The following is a 23,184-nucleotide window of genomic DNA, read 5'->3' as shown; positions in this document are numbered from 1 at the left end:
TGAGAGCAGTGGCCAACCCAAAGGACCTCCTGACTCACTGAGGAATTTAGGGCACCAGCAGGGGGGCATCCACCTTTGGGGGCCTTCAGCCCTCACACCACCTGGGCCCGGGCTGCCTTCTGAGCTCACCTCGGTCTTACCTCCCACACAGGGGTGTGTGCCCAGGCACATATGCTGCCCTCAGGTAGAAGGGCTGACCCATCCCTCTGTCCAGGCCTCTTGGTAAATTTCTCCTAACCATCACCAGGCCTATTGGGGTCAAGGTAGCATCAGACCAGAGGAATGATAATAGCCAACACTGACTTAGGGCTTTGAAGTTTGCAAAATGTGTTTGAGACCCTCACAACATCCCTGGGAAGTAGATGCTATTATCCCTATTCTACAGATGAGGAAACGGAGGCTACCTAGCTAGTTGGCATCTGAGGCAGGATTCAGACTCAGATCTTCGAGAAATCCAGCCCAGCATTCAGTCCACCTAGCTGCTCCCAAGCCAAGCTGCCTTGGGCAAAGTTCTGGGAACCTCCTCACTTCTGCTCCCCCCTCTCTGTCTCTCTCTGTTTCTCCCTCTGTCTCTGTCTCTGTCTCTCTGTCTCTGTCTCTCTCTACCTCTCCCTAAATCACAACTGCATTTTGTGTCATGTGTTGCATCCACCTTCTCATTTCATTGTCTTAACAATGAAAAAGTGCCAAATTGGGAATCAGAGGACCCTAGTTAAAATCCTGGCCCAGCTGCTCACCACCAGCACATTGTTAAGTACTTAGTGGTGCCGAGCTCTGGGCTGGGCACTAGGGATACACACTGAAAACAGACAAAGTCTGTGCTCTCCTGGAGCCCCTGTTCCATACCACAGGAGGAGAAAAGGCAAGAGAGCTGTGCAGCAGGCTGGAAGGCGAGGTCCGGATATCTAGAGGGTGCCGCAGCAGGGCAGAGGGTAGGACCTGGTCATGCCCCATCTCAGCAGAAGAATCTGACATATTGGCTCTCTATTCATTGGAGGGGTGTGAGCAGCCACACATGCCCCGAAGAGAGTGGACCGCAGGCCCACAGCCATTGGGAAGGGGGATTCCTAGTAGGCTTCATAGGCAGAAGTTGGACTTGGGCCTTGGGAGGAAGGGGTCACCTCCAGTCACCTCTGCCCTCCAGTGGCTCCCTGGTAGGCTCTGGGGAAGTGTGGACTTGGGAACTCTCCAGGGCTTATCTGGCTAATGAGGGGCAGGACTAAATCACCTCTTCCATCCCTAAGTCTATAAATAACCCTGTGGGGCTACATAGTACAGGTAGAGTTTTGTTTTACAGATGAGCAGACTGAGGCTAGAGAGTCAGAGTGCTAGACCAGGATCCCCCAGATCCAGTGTTCTTCCCCCCTCTCTCAAATTATAACCGTGCCTTGCCTCTTTTTTATTAAATATAAATTTATTTATTTTTAGCTTTCAATATTCACTTCCACAAGTTTTTGAGTTCCAAATTTCTCACCCCTCCCCCCACCCCAAGATGGCATGCATTCTGAATACTCCTTCCCCTGGTCTGCCTTCTCTTCTATCTCTCCCCCCTCCCTTCTCTTATCCCCTTCCCCTTCTATTTTCCTGTAGGGCAGGATAGACTTCTGTACCCCATTTCCTGTATTTCTTATTTCCCAGTTGCATGTGAAAACATTTTTTTAAAAAACATGTGTTTTTAAAACTTTGAGTTCCAAATTTTCTCCCTTCCTCCCTCCCCACCCACCCTCATTGAAAAGGCAAGCAACTCAATATAGGTTGTACATGTGCAGTTATGCAAAACACTTCCTTAGTAGACATGTTGTGAAAAACTAACTCTATTTCCCTTAATCCTATCCTGCCCTCCCATTTATTCTATTCTTTCTTTTGACCCTGTCCCTCCTCAGAAGTATTTGCTTCTGATTACCCCTTTCCCAATCTGCCCTCCTCTCTATCACCCCCTGCTCTCTTGTCCCCTTCTCCCCTATTTTCCTGTAGGGTAAGACAGATTTCCATACCCAATTGAATGTGTATGTTATTCTCTCCTTAAGCCAAATCCTATGAGAATAAGATTCCCTCATTCTCTCTCACCTTCCCCTGTTTCCCCTCCACTGTGAGAGACTTCTTTTCTGGGTTTTTTTTTTTGTATAATTTACCCCATTCTACCTCTCCCTTTCTTCTCCGAGTATCATCCTCTCTCATCCCTTAATTTTATTCTCCAGATATGACCCCTTAATCTTCAACTCACCCTGTGCCCTCTATCTATCTATCTATCTATCTATCTATCTATCTATCTATCTATACATACATAAATTTTTTTTTCCTTCAACTACCCTAATACTGACAAAGTTCTCATGAGTTACAAATATCATCTTTCCATGCAGGAATGTAAACAGTTCAATCTTAATAAGTCTCTTATGATTTCTCTTTCCTGTTTACCTCTTCATGTTCCACTGGAGTCCTGTATTTGAAAGTCAAATTTTCTGTTTAGCTCTGGTCTTTTCATCAGGAATGCTTGAAAGTCCTCTATTTCACTGAATGACCATTTTTTCCCCTGAAGGATTATACTCAGTTTTGCTGGGTAGGTGATTCTTGGTTGTAATCCTATCTCCTTTGCCCTCCGGAATATTATATTCCATGCCCTGTGGTCCTTTAATGTAGAAGCTGCTAAATCTTGTGTTATCCTGATTGTGTTTCCACAGTACTTGAATTGTTTCCTTCTGGCAGCTTGTAATATTTTCTCCTTGACCTGGGAACTCTGGAATTTGGCTACAATATTCCTAGGAGTTTTCCTTTGGGGATCTCTTTCAGGAGGAGATCTGTGGATTCTTTCAATTTCTATTTTGCCCTCTGGTTCTACTATATCAGGGCAGTTTTCCTTGATAATTTCTTGAAAGATGATGTCTAGGCTCTTTTTTTGATCATGGCTTTCAGATAGTCCAATAATTTTTAAATTCTCTCTCCTGGATCTATTTTCCAGGTCAGTTGTTTTTCCAATGAGATATTTCACATTGTTTTCTAATTTTTCATTCTTTTGGATTTGTTTTACAGTGTCTTGATTTCTCATAAAGTCACTGTCTTCCAATTGCTCTATTCTAATTTTTAAGGAAGTATTTTCTTCAGTAATCTTTTGGACTTCCTTTTCCATTTGGCCAATTTTTCTTTTTAGGGCATTTTTCTCCTCATTGGCTTTTTGGACCTCTTTTGCCATTTGGGTTAGGCTGTTTTTTAAGGTGTTATTTTCTTCAGTATTTTTTTGGGTCTCCTTTAGCAAGCTGTTGACTTGTTTTTCATGATTTTCTTGCATCACTCTCATTTCTCTTCCCAGTTTTTCCTCTACTTCCCTTACTTGCTTCTCAAAATCCCTTTTGAGCTCTTCCAAGGCCTGGGACTGATTCATATTTTTCTTGGAGGCTTTGGATGTAGGAGCTTTGACTTTGTTGTCTTCTTCTGGTTGTATATTTTGATCTTCTTTTTCACCAAAGTAAGATAATATAGTCTGACTCTTTTTGCGCTGCTTGCTCATGATCCCGCCAATTACTTGAGTTTTAAACTCTTTGTTAAGGTGCGAATCTGCTTCCAATGTGGAGAATGTACTGTCCCAAGCTTCAGGGGTTTGTGTAGCTGTTTTCAGAGATACTTGTAGGGACCTGTAAATTTTCAGTTCTTCCAAGGTGGTATGATAAGGGGCGAGGTGTTTACTCCTTTCCTGGCCTGTGACCACAAGTATTCCTTTCTGTCCTGTAACTGTGAGGAGGGGTTCTTCTCCACAGCCACTACAAGCTCCACCACACCAGCGCTCCTCCTCACCCCAGCACCGCTGCCCAGAACTGTGACCCAGATCCAAGCACAGGCAAAGCAAGAGATTCCTGCCTCAGCACTGGCAAAGAGATCCCTGCAATCCCCCTCTGATCAGCCACTGGATTCCCCTCAGTCTGTGGGCCAGAAGCTCAGGAAGCAGCTGCCCCCCGCAGGACCATGTTCTTGGGGAATGGAGCTGAGACCCCTCCTTCCTCTCTGACCACCGACAGAAGCAGACTCTTCCCACTGACCTTCTAAGTTGTCTTTGGCATTTGTGGATTGAGGAGTCTGGAAACCTCCACAGCTGCCCACGATTCAGTCCCCTGAGGCCTGCTCCAGGTTCTTGGTGGCCTGCACGCCCACAAAGCGCTGCGCTGTGCTCCCAGCCAGGCGCAATACACCTTTCTGATCAATCATCCAGGTTGTCTTGGGCTGGAAATTTGTTTCACTCTGTCTTTTTGTGGGTTCTGCTGCTTCAGAATTTGTTTAGAGCCATTTTTTATGAGTATTTGGAGGGGTTTGGGGGAGAGCTCAAGCAAGTCACTGCTTTCACTCTGCCATCTTGGCTCCGCCCCACTCCTTGCCTCTTAAAAACAAGGATTTTCTCTTGTCCCTGAATCCCCAGCCCAGCACCATGCCTTGAACATACTCAGTGATTCCAAGTACTATCTGAATTGAGTCAGAAGTGGTACCCCTAAGTCCCTAAGGATTCAATCCAAAAAAGCACCAATGTGGATAGAGCACCGGCCCTGGAGTCAGGAGGACCTGAGTTCAAATGTGGCCTCAGACACATAACACTTACTAGCTGTGTGACCTTGGGCAAGTCACTTAACCCCACTGCCCAACCCAAAAAACAAAACAAAACAAAAAACCAAAAAGCATCGATGAATTACGTACCAGGGACTGTGCTAAGGCTGGGGATTAAAAGCCCCAAATGAAAGTTCCTGCATTGAAGGAGCAGAGAGAAGTGTATTATTGTACATGGATAAGGGAACCCAAAGCAAGTGTATTGGAGGCATGTGGGGAGGGAGGAGGCAACGTGTGGTCAGCATCTTCATCTTTAGACTGGAAAAATCAGCAGAATTCTTTTTCTTTCTTTTCTTTGAGGCAGTCAAGGTTAAGTGACTTGCTCAGCATCACACAGCTAGTAAGTGTCAGAGACAGGATTTGAACACTGGTCTTTCTGAGTCCAGGGCCAGTGCTCTATCTACTGTGCCACCCAGCCGCCTCAAGGAGCATCATTCTTGCCCTCAAGAAGCTTCAAGTCTAAGATAAACATGTCGCCAGTATGGAGCTCTTGTCCAATGCACACAGGCACTGGAGGCTGCCTCTGCACAGTATGGCTGCTACATTTCCCTCATTGGCTTATTAAGGCTAATGCAAGATTTCTTCTCTTTTTTTCCTTTTTTCAGTTAACGAGCATTTCTTTCCTTTCCCTCCCCTGTTTGAAAAAAGAAAAAACCAAAACCTCTGTAACAAAATACGCATAGTCAAGCAAAATAAGTCGTCCCCCCCCCCCCCCCCCCCCCCCCCCCCCCGGCAGCCCCGTCCAAAGACGCACGCCTTTCAATCTGCATCTTGAGTCCCTCGCCTCTGGGTTAGGAGGGGAGTAGCACATTTTGCTGTAATTTTTGGATGGGGCCGGTATTTGGAATTTGGCTCTCCTCTGCATGTTTATGATGAAAGTCTTATTTCTTTTTTAATTGTTCAAGAGTGTTGGGCATATGGGAGGCAGAGATAATAAATGCTTGTAAAAAAGAAATAAGTTTTAAAGAAAAAAGAAAACCACCTATTTTTATCATATGAACATTTATTATTGGTGAATGGCTCTTATTCTTATAAATTTGAATCAGTTCCTTGTATAACTTGGAAATGATACCTTTATCCAAAAAATTTGCTGCAGCAAAAAAGGGTTTTTGGGGGTTAACTATTTTCCTTCTAATTTTAGCTGTACTGGTTTTGTTTGTGCAAAACCTTTTTGATTGTACGTATTTCTCCTCTCTCTCCCCCCTGCCCATCTCTTTACAAAGACGAGAGCGGGGAGTGAGAAGCGCGCACTACACTAAACACAGTTGGATGCAGTCCACATCTGCCCAGGACCCTCTTCTCTTCTCTTTGCCCAAAGCCAGGCACAGGTCCTTCCTTACCTTTTCTTTCTTTTTAACCCTCCTTTGCGATCCACTCCCTGAGGTTGGAGTTTGTTTTGCTTGTGACTAGTCCTTTTCTGAGGCCACCCTACCTCTTATTCCTTCTTTCCTCTCTCCCCAAGTCCTGAATTGAGCGTGTTGGTATCAGCCTCTTTGTGTGTGTGTGTGTTTTCTAACACCCTCTGACCAATTTGCCTTTGACCAACCTCACAGTGAAAGTGACGTTCAAGTGATGTCTGTAACCCCCACCTCTTTTTCCTTGTTTGTAGAGTCTAATTGTGTACCCAGATGAGGTGAAATAGTAAATTTCCCTCCCATTCTTTCCCTTTTCTTCTCTAGTGTATCCCTCTTTCCCTTCCCTTTTATTTCTTATTTTAGGATTAGCAAAACATACCAAAAGTACTCCCAGACTCTCTATCTTTTTTAATTCTGTCTATGATGAAGGTGACACTTTTTTCTTCTTTGTATTAGAATGCGAATGCTTCATCCTTGTATAGTCTCTTCTAATGGCTCAAAAGTATGTTTCTCTTGATCGCCACATTTATATTTCAAAGTTTCTATTCTGCTCAAGCCTTTTCATCAGGAGTGCACAGAAATGCTTTATTTCATTAAAGATCCATTTTTGCCCCTGTAGGTTCACACTCAGATCTGCTGGGTGAGTTACTCTTGGTTGTAAGCCTATGTCTTTTGCCTTTTGGGATATCCTACCCCAAGCTTTCCTCTTCTTTAATGTGGTAGTCACCAAATCTTGTGTGACCCAACTTCATCCTCTTTTTGGATGCTTGCAGCATTTTCAGTTTGAGCTGGAAGCCCTGGATCTTGGCTAGGAAATTCCTGGGATTTTTCACTTAAGAGGTCGCCAATGGGTTCTCTCTTCACCCAGCCCTCTAATAGGTTCTAACAGGTAGGCGTTTTTCATTCATGATTTCTTGAAATATGGTATATAGGTGCTTTTTTGGTGATGGATTACAGATAAATTAATGATTCTTAGATTTCCCCCCCCTCTTTGTCCTGCTTTCTAGGTCAGCTGTCTTTTATGTAAAGTACCTTATATTTTCTTCCTCTTTTTTTTTTTTTAACAGTCATTTGATTTTTAGTATTTCTTGTTGTCTCCTAGAGTCATTAACTCCTGTTTGGTCCATTCTAATTTTCAGAGATTCTGCTACTTGTACTAAATTATGAATTTGCCTTCCCTATCTTTCCTCTAGCACTCTCATGTCTTTTCTCCGCAGGTCATTTACAAAATGATTTTTAAACACTATTTCTTTCAGGAATTCTAGTCGCCCTTATGGCCAAGCTGCGGGGTTTTTGTTTGTTTCGTTTTTCGGCTTTTATTTGTAGATGTTGTGGAATTTTTCTTTCCTGGATTTGAGTCTTGGCTATCCATAACACCTCTTCACCATGTGTGTCTTGTTTTGATTTCTTTATTTTCCCAGTCTTATTTCCTGAGTTGGGACTCAGTCTACAGGTCAGACTCTGTACACTTTCAAAGGGACTGTGGAGACCTTGCTTGGCTTTCATCTATTTTCTCTGAGCTCTTATTGCTGCTTCAAGCAGGAAGGTGTTGAGCACTGTGCTTCTTGAGGACTTCAGCGGCAGTTCAGGTAGTGACCAGTAGATTTTCACTGCATCCTAAGCAGCGTGATGTAGGGCCAGGTCTGATCACCACCTTCCTGGTCTGACTTTTGTAAGATCCCAAACCCAGTTTGGCTTTGGTCCACACAAGTGCAGACTTGCCCCCGTTTGGCACTCTAGTAGATTTCTGGTGGCCCTAGCCCATGTTAGCTAGCTGGAAGGATGTTCAGACTCAGTCATTCAGTCAATGAACATTTTTTTAAGCTCCTACTATATGACGCTGCTAAGCTCCGGGGGGAAAAGATGAAAGACAGTCCCTGTCCTAAGAAGCTCACGGTCTAATGCAGGTGACAACATGCTATGTGCTACATACAGACAAGCTATGGACAGGGTACATTGGAAATAGTCAACACAGGGAAGGCCTGCATTAAGAGGCTGGGAAAGACTTCTTGCAGAAAGTGAGATTTTAGCTGGTATTCTAAGGAAGCCGGGAAAGCTTGGAGGAAAACAGAAGAGTAGGGAGAGCTTTCTGGGCATGGGTGGCTCTGAACCACAGAACTCCTCTTGCTCTGATCTCCTTATCCTGGTCATTCAACATACACCAGGTCTGTGGGCTAAATCTGCAGCCCTGGGGATCGCACACAGCCTCAAGCCCAGGGCACAGAGCCTAGACTGCGCTCTCAGGCTAAGCCACAGCTGAGATTCAGAACACGTCACAGTAGCTGGCCTTTATGTAGTGTTCGTGCCAGGCATTGTGCTGGGCCCCTTACAATCATTATCTCACTCAATCCTCACAATAGCCCTGGAAGGTAGATGCTGCTATTATCCCCATTTTATGGGTGAGGAAACTGAGGCCAACAAGTGAAGTGACTTGCCTAGGGTCACACAGCTAGTAGGAATCTGAAGCTGCATTTGAACTCAGGTCTTCCTGACTCCAGGCCAGGTGCTGTATCCACTGTGCCACCCCGCTGCGGGCTGCCTTCTGGTACTGCTTTAGCCTCAGGCCCCATCCAGACTCCATCTGCCACCTCCTCCTTATCCTTCCTGGCCAGGCCCCCTGCCCAGGGTCCGCTGACCTCTGGCTGAACCCTCTGCTGGGCCAGGCTGGTCAAATGACTTACCAGGGTTTCTCCTTGGTTTCCCAGTGACGGTCAGCGCCCACGCTCCTCCTTGATCGCGATGTGGTGCTCTCTGCTGCCGCCATCTTTGCTGGCTGGCGGGGTCTCTTTCGTACACTACTAGGTCAAGCCCCCACCTTCAACCGCCCAGTGCCCATTACCATCGCCTCAGTATCATCAGTCACATTATTAATTTGACCAGTTGGCTTCTTCTCGATATTGATTGACCAATCGATATCAATGAGCTCTTACAAAGCGATTTCTTGAAAAGATATGGCAAACACAGTACAAAGCCCCCCACCCCAACCACGCCACACTCAGATCCCTATGCTTAGGTCCCTGAGGAGAGCGGGCTCAGACACCAAAGGGCAGCCAGGAAGATTCTTCCTGCCCCGAGCTCGCTTCTGAGGGCCATTGGGTGCTGGAGGAGTCCAGGCTGTCCAGCCAGTCTGCCGCTGGGCTGGGTCAAGCAGGTCACTACTCAGGGTTGGCTCCTTCCTGGGCTCAGCCACTGGACCTCTGATGGCTCCCCTGACCTGTCAAGACCTCGCGAGACACAGGCAGGTGGTGGCCCCTCTCAGATTCGGGCTTGCCCAGGAGGCCTGGCGCTCACAAACTGGCCCCCACCACACCAACCTCTGGAACTTGAAGGGTTGTCCTTACACCTGGCGGCCAGAAAGAAGGAGAGATTTAGCCTTCGGTGTGTTCAGTTCCAAGGCTTCCTGTCATTCAGGAGCAGGTCAACAGGAAACAGCCATGGAATACCTGGGCGCCATCCTCTGAGGGCAGGACCCGTCACCCCACGTTTCCGAAGCGGGCCTCCCTAGCCCCCGCCTGGGCCGGCAGCGGGCAGAGCAGACTGTGGGTGCTCACGGGACCGCCATGGAATGAACAAACACAGAAGAGGCCAGACCGCAGGGCTCAGAGGGCGTGGGCACTAGAGACCCCGAAGTCATTCCGGGGAGGAGAGCAGCAGGCTGGCCCCGGGGCTGGGCTGAGAGTGAGGGGGAAGTAAGGGAAGGGGGTGGATGTCCACTGGCCATAGGGTGATAGCTCTAGAGCAGCAAACCTTAGAGAACGGGTTTGTGTTACAGATGGGCAAACTGAGGCCCAGACAAAACCCGGAGTTGGAATGTGCCTCAGCAACATTGTCCTGTGCAAGAATTCCTTTTACAGCACAGTTCCGAAGCGGTCAGTGGGCCTCTACCTGAAGGCTTTGGACCCCATTTCGCTTGGACATAGCTCCAATTGCCAGGAAGTTTTTTCCTTGGGTTTTAAGCACACCAGACCACCACACAGCACAGGAGCTGGGAGGCAGGGAGACCGAAGTTCAAATCCAGCCTCGGGAGCTCATTAGCTGTATGACCCTGGGCAAGTCACTCTGTGCCTGCCTCAGTTTCCTTAACTGTAAAATGGGCAGATAACAGCACCTGCCCTCTCAGGATTGTTGTGAGGATCCAACTAGATTAATGTTTGTAAAGCAAACCTTAAAAAGCTGGCTCTTATTAAATCTGTCTTTTTGCGGCTTCTTCTCATTACTCCTACTTTTGCTCTCAGGGGCTAATTATTCATTCATGGAATGTTTTGGTTTTTTTTTTTTGGTGAGGCAGTCAGGGCTAAGTGACTTGCCCAGGGTCACCCAGCACTTCTCACAGCCTGTGTCTGGGGCAGGATTTGAACTCAGGTCCTCCTGACTCTAGGGCCGGTGCTCTATCCACTGGGCCACCTAGCTGCCCCTCATTCATGGAACATTTGAAGAACACATATCAAGCGCCTACTGTATACCAAACACTGTACTAGGTGCTGGATATAATAAAACCAAGACAAGAATATGTCCTGCCCTCAAGGTGCTTACATTTTACTGGTGGTATGTCCCCTTGGGGAGGGGAGCCTGGCTTCTCAGTGCATCCACAATCACCTGCAGTGTGTCCAGGGGAGGGGGAGTGATGGTCAAGCAGCTCAAAGGAAGGTTGGGGGATGGTTAGGTTAAAGACCGGCCATTTCAGAGGCTTTCTAGCCCAAAGGCCCTGGGGCCCAGAGGAGTTAAGTGACTTGCCCAGGGTCACCCAGCACTTCTCACAGCCTGTGTCTGGGGCAGGATTAGAACTCTGAATGCCTTCCTTACCCCGGTCTTACTACTGATGATAATAATAACTGCTGACATTTATAGGGCACGTGGAGGTCTGCAGGGCCACAGTGCTGCCAGAGCTGAAACCCAGGCCTCTTCCCACGGCACAGACACCAGCCTGGCAGGCCCTGGTCACCTCCCAGGGGGCTTACGCCATGCCCTTCTAAGCGTCCCTGCCTCAGGCCTGGGGCCTATGGCCCATCAGCCCGCGGTCATGCGACCTCCCCTCCCTTTAGTTAGGAAGTATTGTTATCTGTGTTTATTTATTTATTTACATTTTATCTATTATCTCCATTATTTATTGAGCAACTAAAATCCAGTGGTTTCCTATTACCTCCTGAATCAAATACAAATCCACCGTTTGGCATTAAAAGTTCTCCATTTGCAGGCCCTTTCGTACTGTCCAGCCTTTGACCCCCTTGCTCTGTCCGGACCATGTATTCTGCAGTCCAGAACACACACACTCACATCTCCAGACTCCACGCCTTTGCACCAGCTGCTCCTGACGCCTGAGATGCCAGCCCCTCCTCACTTCCTGCTTTCTCAGTGTCTTCCTGCCTTCCTTCAAGCCTCCGCTCAAAGTCCACCTTCCACAGGAGGCCTTCTCTAGCTTCTCCTGCCCAGAGAGCTCTGCCCGAGATCACATCCACATCCACCCTCTAGAGCTCGTCTGTCCAGCATTACACACGTATCATGGCCCCCAGCAGAGTGACATCCTTGAGGACAGGAGCTGTAATGCCAGCCCTTAACACAGGCTTGGCACACAGTAGGTACTCAATACATGCTTGTAAACTGACACACCCAGTCAGTCACCAGCCTAGCACGGCTCCATCATGATTGAATCCGGGTGGTCCTCTACAGGAGGAGGGGTTGGGGGGCAGGTGAGCTGCGAGGCTGCTCCCATCTGTTATCATTATTGTTATCACCGTGAATGAGGACACCTTGAGGCCTCAGGTGCTGCGTTCTGAAAGAGCCTTTACCGTTAAGAATGCTTGTCTTTTGGGGGGGGGGCTGGTGCTGCTTCAGTGCATAGAACACCAGGCCTGGCATCAGGAAGACCCGAGTTCCAGTCTGGCTCCAGACACTTACTACCTGTGTGACCCTGGGCAAGTCACTTGTTTGCCTCAGTTTCCTCATCTGTAAAATGAACTGGAGAAGAGCATGGCAAACCAGTCCAGCGTCTCTGCCAAGAAAACCCCCAGTGGGATATGACTGGACATTTGTCTTTTTCTTTATTTAAAGGAAATGTCTTCCCCCGTCAGCCAGGCCCAGTGTTACTGTGTACACAACGTCCCAACCCTGTCGTCCCCCGCTCCTAAAAGGACGGAGCGAGGTGCCCGTCCCCGGAGCTTCTTTGGGGCCGACCCCCCTCATCTCATGACACACCGCTGCTCTTGCCCTGTCTGCTGGGCTCATCGCCCTGTACGTGATCTTCCCCTGCTGCACTTCCTGTATTCTGCTTCTCTTCATGTTCCATCAGTCAGTCAACACCCATTTATCAAGCATCTACGTGCGGAGCCGGGGCTAGGCCCTGCCCTCGAGGAGCTTCCGTTCCAAGAGGGCAGACGACATGCAGCTATGTGGGTAACCTGAAGCGGGGGGAGGGAGAGCCTGGAAAAGACCCCTGCCCTGCAGAAGAAGGTGGCCTTTGAGCCGAACCTTGAGGAGAGCCAGAGGAACTCAGAGACGGAGGGGAGGGGCCGGAGCATTCCAGGCACGGGGCAGGAGGCGGGAGATGGGGCGTGAGGGCTTTCCTTTGATCCGGGGGTGCCAGGGACCCCGGGAGCTCCATCTGGGGCAGGTGTGGGAGAGGGCCAGGGCAAACGTCACCCTCGGCAGGGGGAAGAGGCGGTTTCATCAGTCCAGAGGAGGGGTGCTGAGGAAGGGGCTGCACCGGGGGCAGTTGCCGGAGGGCAGAAGCAGCTGGACCAGAGAGACGCCGGGGTGAAAGGACAGGATCTAGCAAAAGGTCGGAGATGGGGGGTGCGCGAGGATGGCGTCACAGTTGGTATGCTGGGTGACTGGGAGGATGGGGTATGGTTTGGTGGTTTTTCAGTCACATCTGACTCTCAGTGACCCCCAAATGGCGTGTCCTCAGCAGAGGTACTGGACAGGTTTGCCATTTCCTTCTCCAGCTCATTTTACAGGTGAGGAAACTGAGGCAGACAGGATGAAGTGACTTGCCCGGGGTCACCCAGCTAGGTGTCTGAGGCTGGATTTGAACTCAGGAAGGCAAGTCCTCCTGACTCCAGGCCCAGGCCTCCGTGCACTGTAGCACCCCCCTAGCCGCCCCCAGGAGTATTAAGGAAATTCAGAAGTAGGGAGATCTGGGGGAGAAGGCATGCTACCTGGGGCATGTTGAATTTTACATGGGCTCAAGATGTCCAGGGCGGGTGGATGATGGGAGATTAGAAATTAGCACAGGGTTAGGGCTAGCTCTAGAAAATAATTCGCATAGAGATGCTGAGGGGGAAACTGGATCACGGAAGCTGGCTAGAGCGCCCAGCAAGAGAGGCAGAAGAGGAGGGGGCCGGGTTAGACCCCCAGGGATACTCCGGGTTAGCGGAAGACCCACAGAGTCGTCTTGGGCAGGTTGGGCCGAATTAAGGAGTGGAAGACAGGGGTTCGGCTCCCTTGGGTGGGGGGCCTCCTGTGTGCTGAGGACAAGAAGAATGAGGCCCACTTTGTAAATGCTCTGTGAGCCCTACAGTCCTCAGGAAGGACCTCACTCGTGGTTATTGTGTGGGGGCTCTATGGTGCCCTTCAGCACCCCTCATCTGAAATTCAAAAGTCTTGGGGCATGTTGGTCACCCCCATTCTACAGATGAGGAAACAAAGGGGATGGAGTTTGTGCAAGGTTATGCAGTAAGCAGGTCTCCTGACTTGTCTTCCCAGAAGCCCAGGCCCCAGAGGAGAGGAGGCCTGCCTGAAGGGAGCTTGGAATCTCCTGGGGTGTCCTGGCTCCCTCCTGCCTGCCTCTGCCAGGTCCCTGTGGCGGGATCCTCGGTAAAACAAAGCGTTTGGTCGGGGCGGCCTCTGACGCCCCTTCCAGCTCCGAATCCCCGAGGCTGGTGCGCCCCTGTCCAGGCAGGGCCACAAGGGAAGCCTTGGGAAAGGCGGCAGTGGGGCCCTTCACGAGGGGAGCCTGGTATCGGAAGCAGCCGTGGAACGGTGGGGAGATCTGGCTTCGAGCCCTGTAGTCCCGCCTTCCTAGTTCTGTGACAGAGAGGCAAGCTGAGTCTGGGCCGCACTAAGCCTCAGTTTCCTTCTCTGTAAAATGGAGATAATCTTTGTGCTGCCTGCTTCCCAGGCCTCTTGGGAGAAAAACATTTTGAACCTTCAAACATCCTGAAGTGTGAGTCACTATTAAATGGGAGACGGGCTGCAGCCTCAAGTGTCCCCCGTGGTTTCCTCAGGAGCCCTGGGTGCTGATAGGATCTCACCTCATCGAAGGTCACACACACTGGCCACCTTCAGGTCAGCAGAGGCCCTCTGGAGACTCAGCCAGATGGAAGGGGGCAGGAAGAAGACGGAGGGGAGCTTGAGGGCTGCCCTGGCTGGGCTGGGACTGACCTACGCCTGCTTTTCTGCTCTGGACAAACCACCAGTCACAACCGGCCCCTGTCTCCCTCTTATCTGAGGCAGCTCCAGACACCACTGATAGGTTCTTCCCTAGTGAAGAGGAAGGCCGTGCCCCCGGGCGCGGTGCCAGGACTAGTTCCAAAGGCCGTGAGCTGGGGCCCTAAGCTCCTTGGGGAGGCCTGCCAGGGATTTGGGAGCTGCTTCTGGATCTACCAGAGAAGAAAACTGAGGCTCTGAAGAGGAAAGGGGCTCGGGAGAGGCAGAGCCGAGGCCTCTCTGCCAGGGCCCATGGCGCCGGCTCCTAGACCTGATGGTCAAATAAAACCGTCTGTCCCAGGGCACCCCCACCTGCTGTCTCCTCTCATCTCTGGCCTCCCTCTTTCATCTTGGCTGCTAATTACCCAGGAGGCCTCCCCACCCCCAGCCTCTTGGGGGTCATTATCCCTGTTTTATATCCAGGGAAACTGAGGCACCTAGAGGGAAGTAGTTGGGGCTGGGGTGTGGTGAGTCAGGAGCTGAGCCGACAGCAGGCTGGGGGCCTGGCTGACTCAGAGGTGCCGGCAGACCAGTCCCTGGGGAGGTCTTTGCCCACTCGCCCTACACACCAGGTTGTCTCTGCTAGGCCTCTCCCCCACCCCCTGGGGGGCTTGCTGTCTGGGCCCCATGGGCCTTTCTTCTCCCACACTGAGGTTTCCCCTTCCCCTTCAGGGCAACTGGGCCGGGGGTGGGGGGTGAGGGCCCAGGCCTGGGAACACTCACCTGGCCCACTGGTGCTTCAAAGCCCTGGGCTAATTACGACCGAAGGGCATCAGGGAGCAGGCTGTGGGTGCCAGTCTGCACTCCTAGTAGTCCCGGTCCTGTAGAGATGGGCCACTGGGACCTTCCGTCTCTCTTGGGCTTGGGAGCCTGAGCTTGAGTCCGAGCAGAATCAAGGGGCAGTCCAAAGGACCACCAGAGTCTGAAGGCCTGGGTCTTCCCCCTCCCTCCTGCTCTGGGCAATCCTGGGCCTGGGTTTCTGCATCTGTCAAATGGCCATGATCAGCTTGGGCCCACTGCCTCTCGGGCTGCCATGAAGGCTTTCCATAACCCCTACCCAGAGGGGGAGTACTGCCAGCAGCTGGCAAAGGTGCCAAGTGCTGCCTACAGCTCCAGGCTGGCATGATGCCAGGGCAAAATGCTTTGTGCTGAGGGAGGGAGGGAGGGAGGTGTGTGGCCAGGCACCCCAGGGGGACACGACCTCCCTTTGCTCATCTGTAAAAGGCTGGTTGAACTGGGAGATTGCCACTGTCCCTCCCAGCTGGAATGGCCAGGGTTCCAAAGGGCCCTCCCAGGCAGGATTTGAAACCAAGTCTTCCTGACTCCAAGTCCAGAAGCCGGGCAGCTCTGACGTTGAGGGCATTTATTATGAAGGGTGGGAGGTCTGCAGGGCCCCAGGGTGCCCCTTAATGCCCAGGGCTCTAGCATGACCCGGGGGGGGCCCCTGGTTAGCCAGGCTTGTCCTGCAGCCAGGGGAGCTTCCCCAGGAGGGGGCCAGGGTGCCCACTGCCCCCAGCCTGCCAGGGAGCAGAGACCCGGGCCCAGGGGTGGGGTCCACGAGGCCAAGCCCAGCCCGCCCAGTGTCTGCAGCCTGGCCAGACCGGTTCTGGGAGCAGGGCCGGCCAGCAGACTCCCAGGTGGGGCTCTCAGGGCACGCTCAGTCCCGCCCAGGCCCCGGGTCCCAGGGACCCGTTTCCTGGAGGGGGTCAGCCGTGGGGTCCTCCCAGCCAGCCCTGCCTGGGAGGGGGAGACGGAAGTAGGACGGCTTTGGGGGCAGCCCGGGGGTCTCCCCGGAGGCGGACGCCGGAGCTCGAGGGCCAGAGGGCGCCTGCCCCGCCCCCACGCCCGGCGGTTTCGGGGAGAGGCGGTTCCCCCCCCCCCGCGGTGGCAGAGTAACAGTTACTCAGCCCCAGCGAAACCGACGAGCCGGCGCCTGCCCGGCCCCCCCCCGCTGGGGCCGCCCCGTTACTGCCCCGCCCCCCCCTCGGGCCGGCCCGTTAGGGGGGCGGGGGCGGCGCCCGGGTTTCGGTGCCGGCAGGGGCAGACGGGCGGGCCGAGTCGGGGCGCCCCCGCCCCCGGACGCGGGTTCCAGTTGCAGCCCGCGGCTGCCCCCTGGAGGGGACTGAACCCTGGGGTTCTCCTGCGGCGCCGCCATCGCCCCCCTCCGCGTTCTTGGCCCGCGCTGCGTACTTGTCGTGCTCACCCGCTCTCGGGGGGAAGCCCTGGGACCCCGGCCCGAACTAACGCGGTCACGAGAACTGCAGTTAGCGCTCCGCCCAAATGCAAGGTCTAGGGTCCCCGGAGTCCCAGTGTGGACCCGGGCGCTCCCAGCTCCCTCGACCTCGACACCCCTCCTCCGCCCCATCCACGCCACGCCACCCTCCCGGGTGACTTCAGCACGCGAGGATGGGGAGAGGGCGGGGCGGGGCAGGTCCTGCGACCTCGGACCCCTCCTGGCGGACGGAGAGGGAAACAGGAAGGAGGGCAGCGCTTCTGGGGGAGGGACGAAGCCTGAAAAGTGAGGTCTCCGCCATAGCACTCGGCCCCCCGCGGCGCGTCCTGCTCCCTCCCTCGGCCGCAGCGGGGCTGGGGGGCCATGGCTCCGCGCAGCGCGGACGCGTGGGCCCGGGTGCTGGCGGCGCTGAGGGCCAGCCCGGCCGCCTTCGTGGCCAGGGCCGGGGCAGAGGGTCTGGCCGCCGAGTTGCTGAGCGAGCTGCGCAGCGAGAGGCAGAGCGAGCCCACCAAGGTGGGAGCCCCGGCCCCCGACCCCGGGGCCTCCGACCCCCACTCTGACCCCCCAGATCTCCGTCCGCCCGCCCTCGGCCCCTCAGCTCACCCCAGCGCCTGACACGCCTCGACCTCCCAGATCCCTGAGCCCCCAACCCCCTGACTTCCTTGTGACCCCCGGGCCCCAGCCCTGGCGTCCAGACTGACCCTCCTCTCCTTCCCCAGGGCTCTCTGCTGTCTGTGATCATGGAGTTCCCCACGCAGCTGTGGCCCGACCCCACCGCAGCCGAGGCAGCCGTCTCTGCACTGCTGGACACACTGGCCCTCCTGCCCCCGCGGCCCGCGGCCCTGCGTCGGCCCCTGCTGCTGGCCGCCACTAGCGTCCTGGCGGCCTGTGGGGCCCTGGCTCCGGCCTCGGCAGCCACATCCCGCCTGCTGCCCGTGTTGTTGCGGGCAGCCTCAGGCCGGGCCACGGGTCAGGAGCAGCGAGCCCTGCAGGCCACTGCGTGTGAGTGCCTTCGGGAGCTGGAGAGCTGTCGCCCCGGGCTGCTGGCCGGCCAGCTGGGGCTGCTGCGGGCTCTGCAGGACAGCCGGGCTACCCAAGCCCACTGCCTGCTCTTTGTGATTACTCTGCGAAATGCCCTCAGAGCCCTGGCCCAAGTGGGCCCTGGGGCCCCAGCGGGGCTGCACGGGCTGCTGGTGGCCAGAACCGACAGACCCCAGGGTGGAGAGATCCAGGCCTGGGACTGGAGCCTGGAAGCACCAGGAGCCCAGTGGCCTGGGCTGTGGGACTGGACCCTGGCCGGAGAGGACATCTGGGATCCAGCAGTGCCTTTAGGCCAGGAAGGGGACTGGGCAGAGCCCGGCGCCGGCCCCCCTGGATCTCCCCCCGCCTGAGGCCCGGGAGCTGCGGGCTGCCGTATCCCAGCTGCTGGACTTGTCCTACCTGCTGACCCCGCCAGCCCAGGCCCAGATGCTGCAGCAGCTGAGCCAGGTGCTGAGGGCCGTTCGTGGTCAGCCCCCTGCCCTCCTGAAGCCGCAGCTGGTGCGGCTGCTGGGCACGGCCAGGGTCTCCCTGCTGCATGCCGTGCTGGCCGCAAAGGACACTTTCGGGGAGGCCCTCTTCACGGCCCAGGACGAAGCTCTGCTGCTCCGGAGGCTGGTGGGTGCTGCCCAGCACCCAGCCCTGCCGTCCCCTGCCCGCCTCTTCTACCTCCATTGCCTCTTGCACTTCCCTGAGAACTGGCCCTTGGGGCCTGCAGGGGAGGAAGGCACCCCAGTTCTGCTCACCCCCAGCCTGGCCACAGGTCTTCTGCCCAGTCTGCTGCAGGACCCCCCTGATCTCCTAGCCCGGCTACATCTTCTGTGTCTCCTGTGTGGGGAGGAGCTCAGTGCTGATGGGAGCAGGGACTGCCAGGGCACAGAGGATCGGGCCCTGGGTTACCTCCAGAGGCTGCTGGCCAGCCTGAGGCAGGGGGCAGCTCAGCCAGGGGCCCCCCGGAGTTCAGTCACCCTCTGTTTCCGGGCCTCCTACCTGGCTACTCGCTGCTTAGCCAGCCACCCAGGGGCCCTGGCTCAGCTCACAAAGGGCCTGGCAGAACTGTACCAAGCCCGGCCCTGCCTGGCCCCCCATTTTGTTGACCTTCTAGAGCAGGCCAGAGAGGTGCTGGCAGAGCCCCTGGGCAAGGCCCTGCAGCAGGTGGCAGTGGCTGGTGCTGGTGGGGCCCAAGCCCTTCAGTGGCACTTACAGATTCTTACCAAGGTGGCTGGGGCTCAACCCTTGGGCCCCACACTGGGCTTCCTGTGGGCAGCCCTAGGCCAGGGTGGGGACTGGGCCTGGGAGCAGGCCCTCCTTGGGACCTGCCGGGCCCTCCTAAGGGGGACAGAGCTTAGTGGGGCTGGCCCCCGGGACCTGGCCAATCTGCTGCAGGAGCTGGCCCGGGGCCTGGATGACCCTGACAGCCGAGATCGGGGCCGTCTCTATTACAGCCTGTTTACCCACCTGTCGGGGCCTAAGCTGGGCTCAGCCTTGGGCCCCACGCGCTCCACACCCATGCTGGGCTCTTCCCTGGTGGAGGAGAATGAGGGCTTTGCCTCAGCTCTGACTGTCCAGGAGGCCCAGGCCCCACTGCAGCTGAGGCGGGTTTCTCGGCAGGCCAAGGAGCCCCCCGTGATCCTGGGCCTCACTGTGGAAGCCTCTGAGACCCTCTACTCACTGGAGCTACGCTTCCGCATCCTGGGGCCATACTATGAGCCACTAAAGGCCGTGCAGGTCCCCTGCCTTCGCCCTGGTGCGTCCCCCAAGCTGCTGCTCCTTCCCCTGGAGCCCCGGCGTCCCTACCCGGCTCTCCTGGACATCAGCGTCCTCTATGCCACCCCCAGTGGCCTCACCTGCTATGCACAGCTGCCCAGCCTTCCCATTGCTTTTGCTGATCTCTTTTTGCCTTTGCCGCCATCTTCTCCACAGGTGACCCACCCTCAGACCTTCCACGAGCTCTGGGCCTCCTGCCTTCCTGGGGGAGCAGAGAGTTGCATGTGGGGCCCCTGGTGGGGCCAGGCACTAGAGACTCTGGTGACCAAGCATTGGGAGCCTTTTGTCATGTCTGCCACCCCCCCCACCAGTTACCAGGTGGCCATCCGGCTCCCCCCTAGCTCTCAGCTGCTGCTGCAACTGGAGGCTGCTGGGGAGGATGGGGTGAGGGTGGCCCTAAGAACAGATGATTGGGCCATACTGCCTCTGGCTGGGGAATATCTCCGAGGCTTGGGGGCTACTCTCTGAGGAGGGAGGGTGATCCTTGCTGGAAGACACTGGTTTGGGGAGGACAGGAATAGGGCCAGGGGGAGACTGGGGCCCCTGCTGCTCATTCCCCCTGTTCATAAAGGCTTGCTTATTGGTGAAAAGTCCGTGGTTTCCTTTTTTTTTTTCTCTAGTAAAAGAAGGCTGTGTGTAGGGTTGGCACAGTGTTGAGGGGCCCAGCAGGCAAATGTTTACTGAGTCTTGCTTGAGTCTAGTAATCCTTTGCTTAGGTGGCACGACTGGCCATCTTTTCAACAATCTCGGCTCTCTTAGGGATCGCAGGAGCGCAGATTTGGAGCTGAAAGGGGACCTGAAAGATGGTCTATTACAGGAAACACCCCAAGAGAAGTGACTTTCCCGATGTCACCCAGCTCCAAATTCATCCCCCCTTTCCATGACCTCATGCTGCCTCCCTAAATGTGGGAGTCAAGGGCAGGAACAAGGGATGAGGGGGAGCCGTAGTGGGCAGTCCTGAAGGGAAGCTTCCAGCCAGGAGGACAGACAGCCTGAAAGGACAGGAAAAGGATCTCCCCACAGTTCCGATTTGCCCCAGGACCAGGCTTCCTCAAGGAAGCAGCTTTCCCCCACGTCCCACGAGAGAAGTCTAAGCAGCTTTCCCTGGGACTAAGACTTGTGTGAACGGATGCAAAGTGAAATGAGCAGAACCAGCCAACAATTTATACAGTAACAGCATCGCAAAGACAAACGCTGGAACTTTGGACCCGGCGGACTCGGGACAAATCAGACTGCCCACTTGCTAAGGGACGGATACTCAGGGTGCAGAGGGAATTTTTTTAAACTTAGCCAACGGGATTATTTGCTTCGATAATCAACGTAAGGACTTGTGTTTTTTCTTGCTTTCTCAGCGGGTGGGAGGGAGAGAATTCGCAACCGAAAATAAAAATTGAATTTAAGGGAAAAAAAAGTGACCCTGATCCTTTCCCCTTCTCAGGAAAGGCTGGAGCAGCAGGGCCCCGGGGGCTACAGCAGAAGCCCGGAACGCGCCTAGGCTTAGGGATCACGGGAGGCCTTCGCACTAGCTACCCACAAAGCACCACAACTACTTCCGTCTTCCCGTGAATTTCGGCCCGCGGCGTCGGTGGCGTCAGCGCGCCCGACTACTGTGGACTACGGCTCCCATGGGGTCGCACGCAGAGCGCAAGCGCAGAGACGGCGCGCAGCCTTCGGCGCGAGTTCCGAGTGCATCCCCCGCAGCAGCGCACGCGCACAGGGAAAGCATGCCGGACGGCGCAGCCCCCGCGGTCCCGGGTCTCATCCGGCTGCAGCCGAGCTCCGTGCGAGCCGCGGCGCAGACGCCGCTGCACCTGCTGCCGTGCGAGATCCAACACAACGGACCCGCCGCCGTCAGTCGCTTCTTCAGCCCGGCCATCCGGCCGGGGTCCTCAGGTGCCAGGAGCATGCGCGGTGGGGCTGGGCGGGAACGGACTACAATTCCCATCGGCCCGCGGAATAACGGGGAGGGGGTCGAGCGAGAGGCGCTTAGCAGACGTCATGCGCTCCGTGTGCGCAGGCGCCACGAGGCCCTCCCGGAAAAGGAAGTCGGGCTCGCTGTTTGTCTGCTCTCTGAGACAGGGGTAGAGCCAGAGGAGGAGCAGGGACCGGCCCCTCCCGCCCGGACGGGGTGGTGGTGGGGAGGATGACGAATACCTGGTGGTGTCATTCGTCCAAGGGTTATGAGTTCATGAACTAACTAAGCCCTTGCTGTGTGCAGAGCCCTCCTGGAGCTCACTGGTCAAGGACGGGTGTAGGGATCCCAGAAGACCTCAGGCCATCGATCCTAAACCCTCATTTTAGGCATGGGGAAACCGAGGCCTCACACTATATTAGTGACAGCAGGGATTTGAACCCAGCACCTTTGGCTATGAATTCGCCCTTCTCACAGACCCACAGCTGCCTCTTCTGACCCACAAGTTTAGGAGGGGGTTGAGACACAAATTGACAGGGCTCTGACATAACAGTGTTATGGTGAGGGGCTGGCACCCCAGCTCTCTGCTTCACCCTCCTCCCTTCCCTGCAGCATCTGGGAAGCCTTCCTGGAGGAGGGGTCGGCAGTCTAGGCCCAGGGAACAAGCTGGGGCACTCCCAGCAGTTGAGCAGGTCCTGGACCTCTCCAGGGCAAGCAGTGGGGAGCCAGGGAAGGTGTTTGAGCAGAGGAGAGGCTCATTTCACAGACTGCAAGAAACTGAGGCCCAGAGAGGGAAAAGTGGCTTGAGACGTCTCTACTATACTTTGTGTGTCTCTGTAGGCCCTGGATAAAGTCACTGCCCAGTGGGGTGGGGGGGACGACGTGTGCTGGCCCCCTGGGCTGGGTGTAGAGCAGAGGTCACATGTCACATGATGTCCCTGACCTGTGGTGTCCCCTCCTTGCCCCAGGGCCAGTGGTGTCCTTCAGGGGCCGCAGCCTGCACGGAGAAGAGGTGACACTGCCCTCTGGCTACATGGGGCTGGTGCTTCGGGAAGACAAGTCTGAGGGGCCAGAGGTCAGTGGGCATCTCGGGGGTGGGGGCCAGAGGTCGGTGGGCATCTCAGGGGTGGGGGCCAGAGGTCGGCGGGCACCTCGGGCTTGGGGGGAGCGGGACCTGGCTCCATCCCAGCATTACGGATCATTCCTTATTGGGTCCTTCCTCAGGATCGGACCGTCCAGGCCATTGGTACCTTTAGCTGCTTTACACTTTGGGGCCTGGAGGCCCCCCCAGGGCCAAATGCCAGGATGCACAGAGCCCTGAGCTGGCCCAGCCTGGCCACTGCTGTGAGTATCCTAGCTCAGGGACCCCCAGCCCCTCCGTGGGCCCTCTTCTATGCCCCCATCCAATTCCCATCACTGGAAGGGAGGTCTCTTCCCCCTTCCACCTGAGGAGACCCCTAGATGGTAATGTCTGGACTGGGGCAACATCCCTCAATTCAGACAAATTTCTGGAAGGCCCCTTAACCCTCTGCAGCCTGGACGGGGGGGTGGGGGGGGGCAGCCTCTGGCATCTGTGCAGTGAGCCGCTGGTCGCCAGGGCTTTCCTGTTCTCTTTCCGGGCTCAAGCCCAGGGCTCTCCGGCAGCCCGGCCTCCCCACCCATCCTGAGTAGTGGCACCAGACCTGGGCCTGCAGCTCTTGTCTGTCCCTTACAGATCCATGCGCCTGTGGCCGAGGAGGACGACTGAAGAAACAGCTGGAGCCCAAACTTTGTGTCCATCTACACCCCATCCCCCAGATAAAATAAAAGTTTTTGGAAACTGTGTGTGCGCCCGTGGCATCTCCCCATTCCCGGCCCCCGAGAAAGAGACC

At 55.0% G+C, this 23,184-nt stretch overlaps 2 protein-coding genes and 1 long non-coding RNA gene across 3 annotated transcripts; 2 read left to right on the top strand and 1 right to left on the bottom strand.

Moving 5' to 3' along the window:
• Positions 1–11,742: 11,742 nt before the first annotated feature.
• LOC144455285 (uncharacterized) lies at positions 11,743–17,387 on the bottom strand. The gene is made up of 2 exons (XR_013484013.1): positions 17,298–17,387; positions 11,743–15,348 (listed from the first exon to the last, which is right to left on the bottom strand). It is a non-coding gene; the product is annotated as an uncharacterized LOC144455285 (long non-coding RNA).
• On the top strand, positions 16,399–19,991 carry AP5B1 (adaptor related protein complex 5 subunit beta 1). The gene is given in 3 exon segments (XM_020968385.2): positions 16,399–17,109; positions 17,316–17,963; positions 17,965–19,991. Coding segments are annotated over 3 exon segments (2,703 nt in total). The 5' UTR covers positions 16,399–16,959; the 3' UTR covers positions 19,870–19,991.
• RNASEH2C (ribonuclease H2 subunit C) lies at positions 19,889–23,135 on the top strand. Its single transcript, XM_020968390.2, has 5 exons — positions 19,889–20,721; positions 20,840–21,294; positions 22,282–22,388; positions 22,538–22,657; positions 23,028–23,135. Exons 2-5 carry the CDS (start codon positions 21,027–21,029, stop codon positions 23,058–23,060), a joined length of 528 nt encoding a protein of 175 aa, XP_020824049.1. The 5' UTR covers positions 19,889–20,721; positions 20,840–21,026; the 3' UTR covers positions 23,061–23,135.
• Positions 23,136–23,184: the final 49 nt, after the last annotated feature.

This window comes from Phascolarctos cinereus, unplaced genomic scaffold (genome assembly GCF_003287225.1).
Source record: "Phascolarctos cinereus isolate Bilbo 61053 unplaced genomic scaffold, phaCin_HiC Scaffold_9;HRSCAF=440, whole genome shotgun sequence".
In the NCBI taxonomy this organism is placed as follows: Eukaryota; Metazoa; Chordata; class Mammalia; order Diprotodontia; family Phascolarctidae; genus Phascolarctos; species Phascolarctos cinereus.
This window is presented reverse-complemented; position numbering and strand designations above follow the sequence as displayed.

Excerpts from the sequence above, each read along its gene's own strand:
- RNASEH2C (XM_020968390.2), top strand. The coding sequence starts at position 21,027 with ATGGGGTCGCACGCAGAGCGCAAGCGCAGAGACGGCGCGCAGCCTTCG. Across the intron at positions 22,389-22,537 it reads ACAAGTCTGAGGGGCCAGAG|GATCGGACCGTCCAGGCCAT; the intron begins GTCAGTGGGCAT and ends GTCCTTCCTCAG. Across the intron at positions 22,658-23,027 it reads GGCCCAGCCTGGCCACTGCT|ATCCATGCGCCTGTGGCCGA; the intron begins GTGAGTATCCTA and ends TGTCCCTTACAG.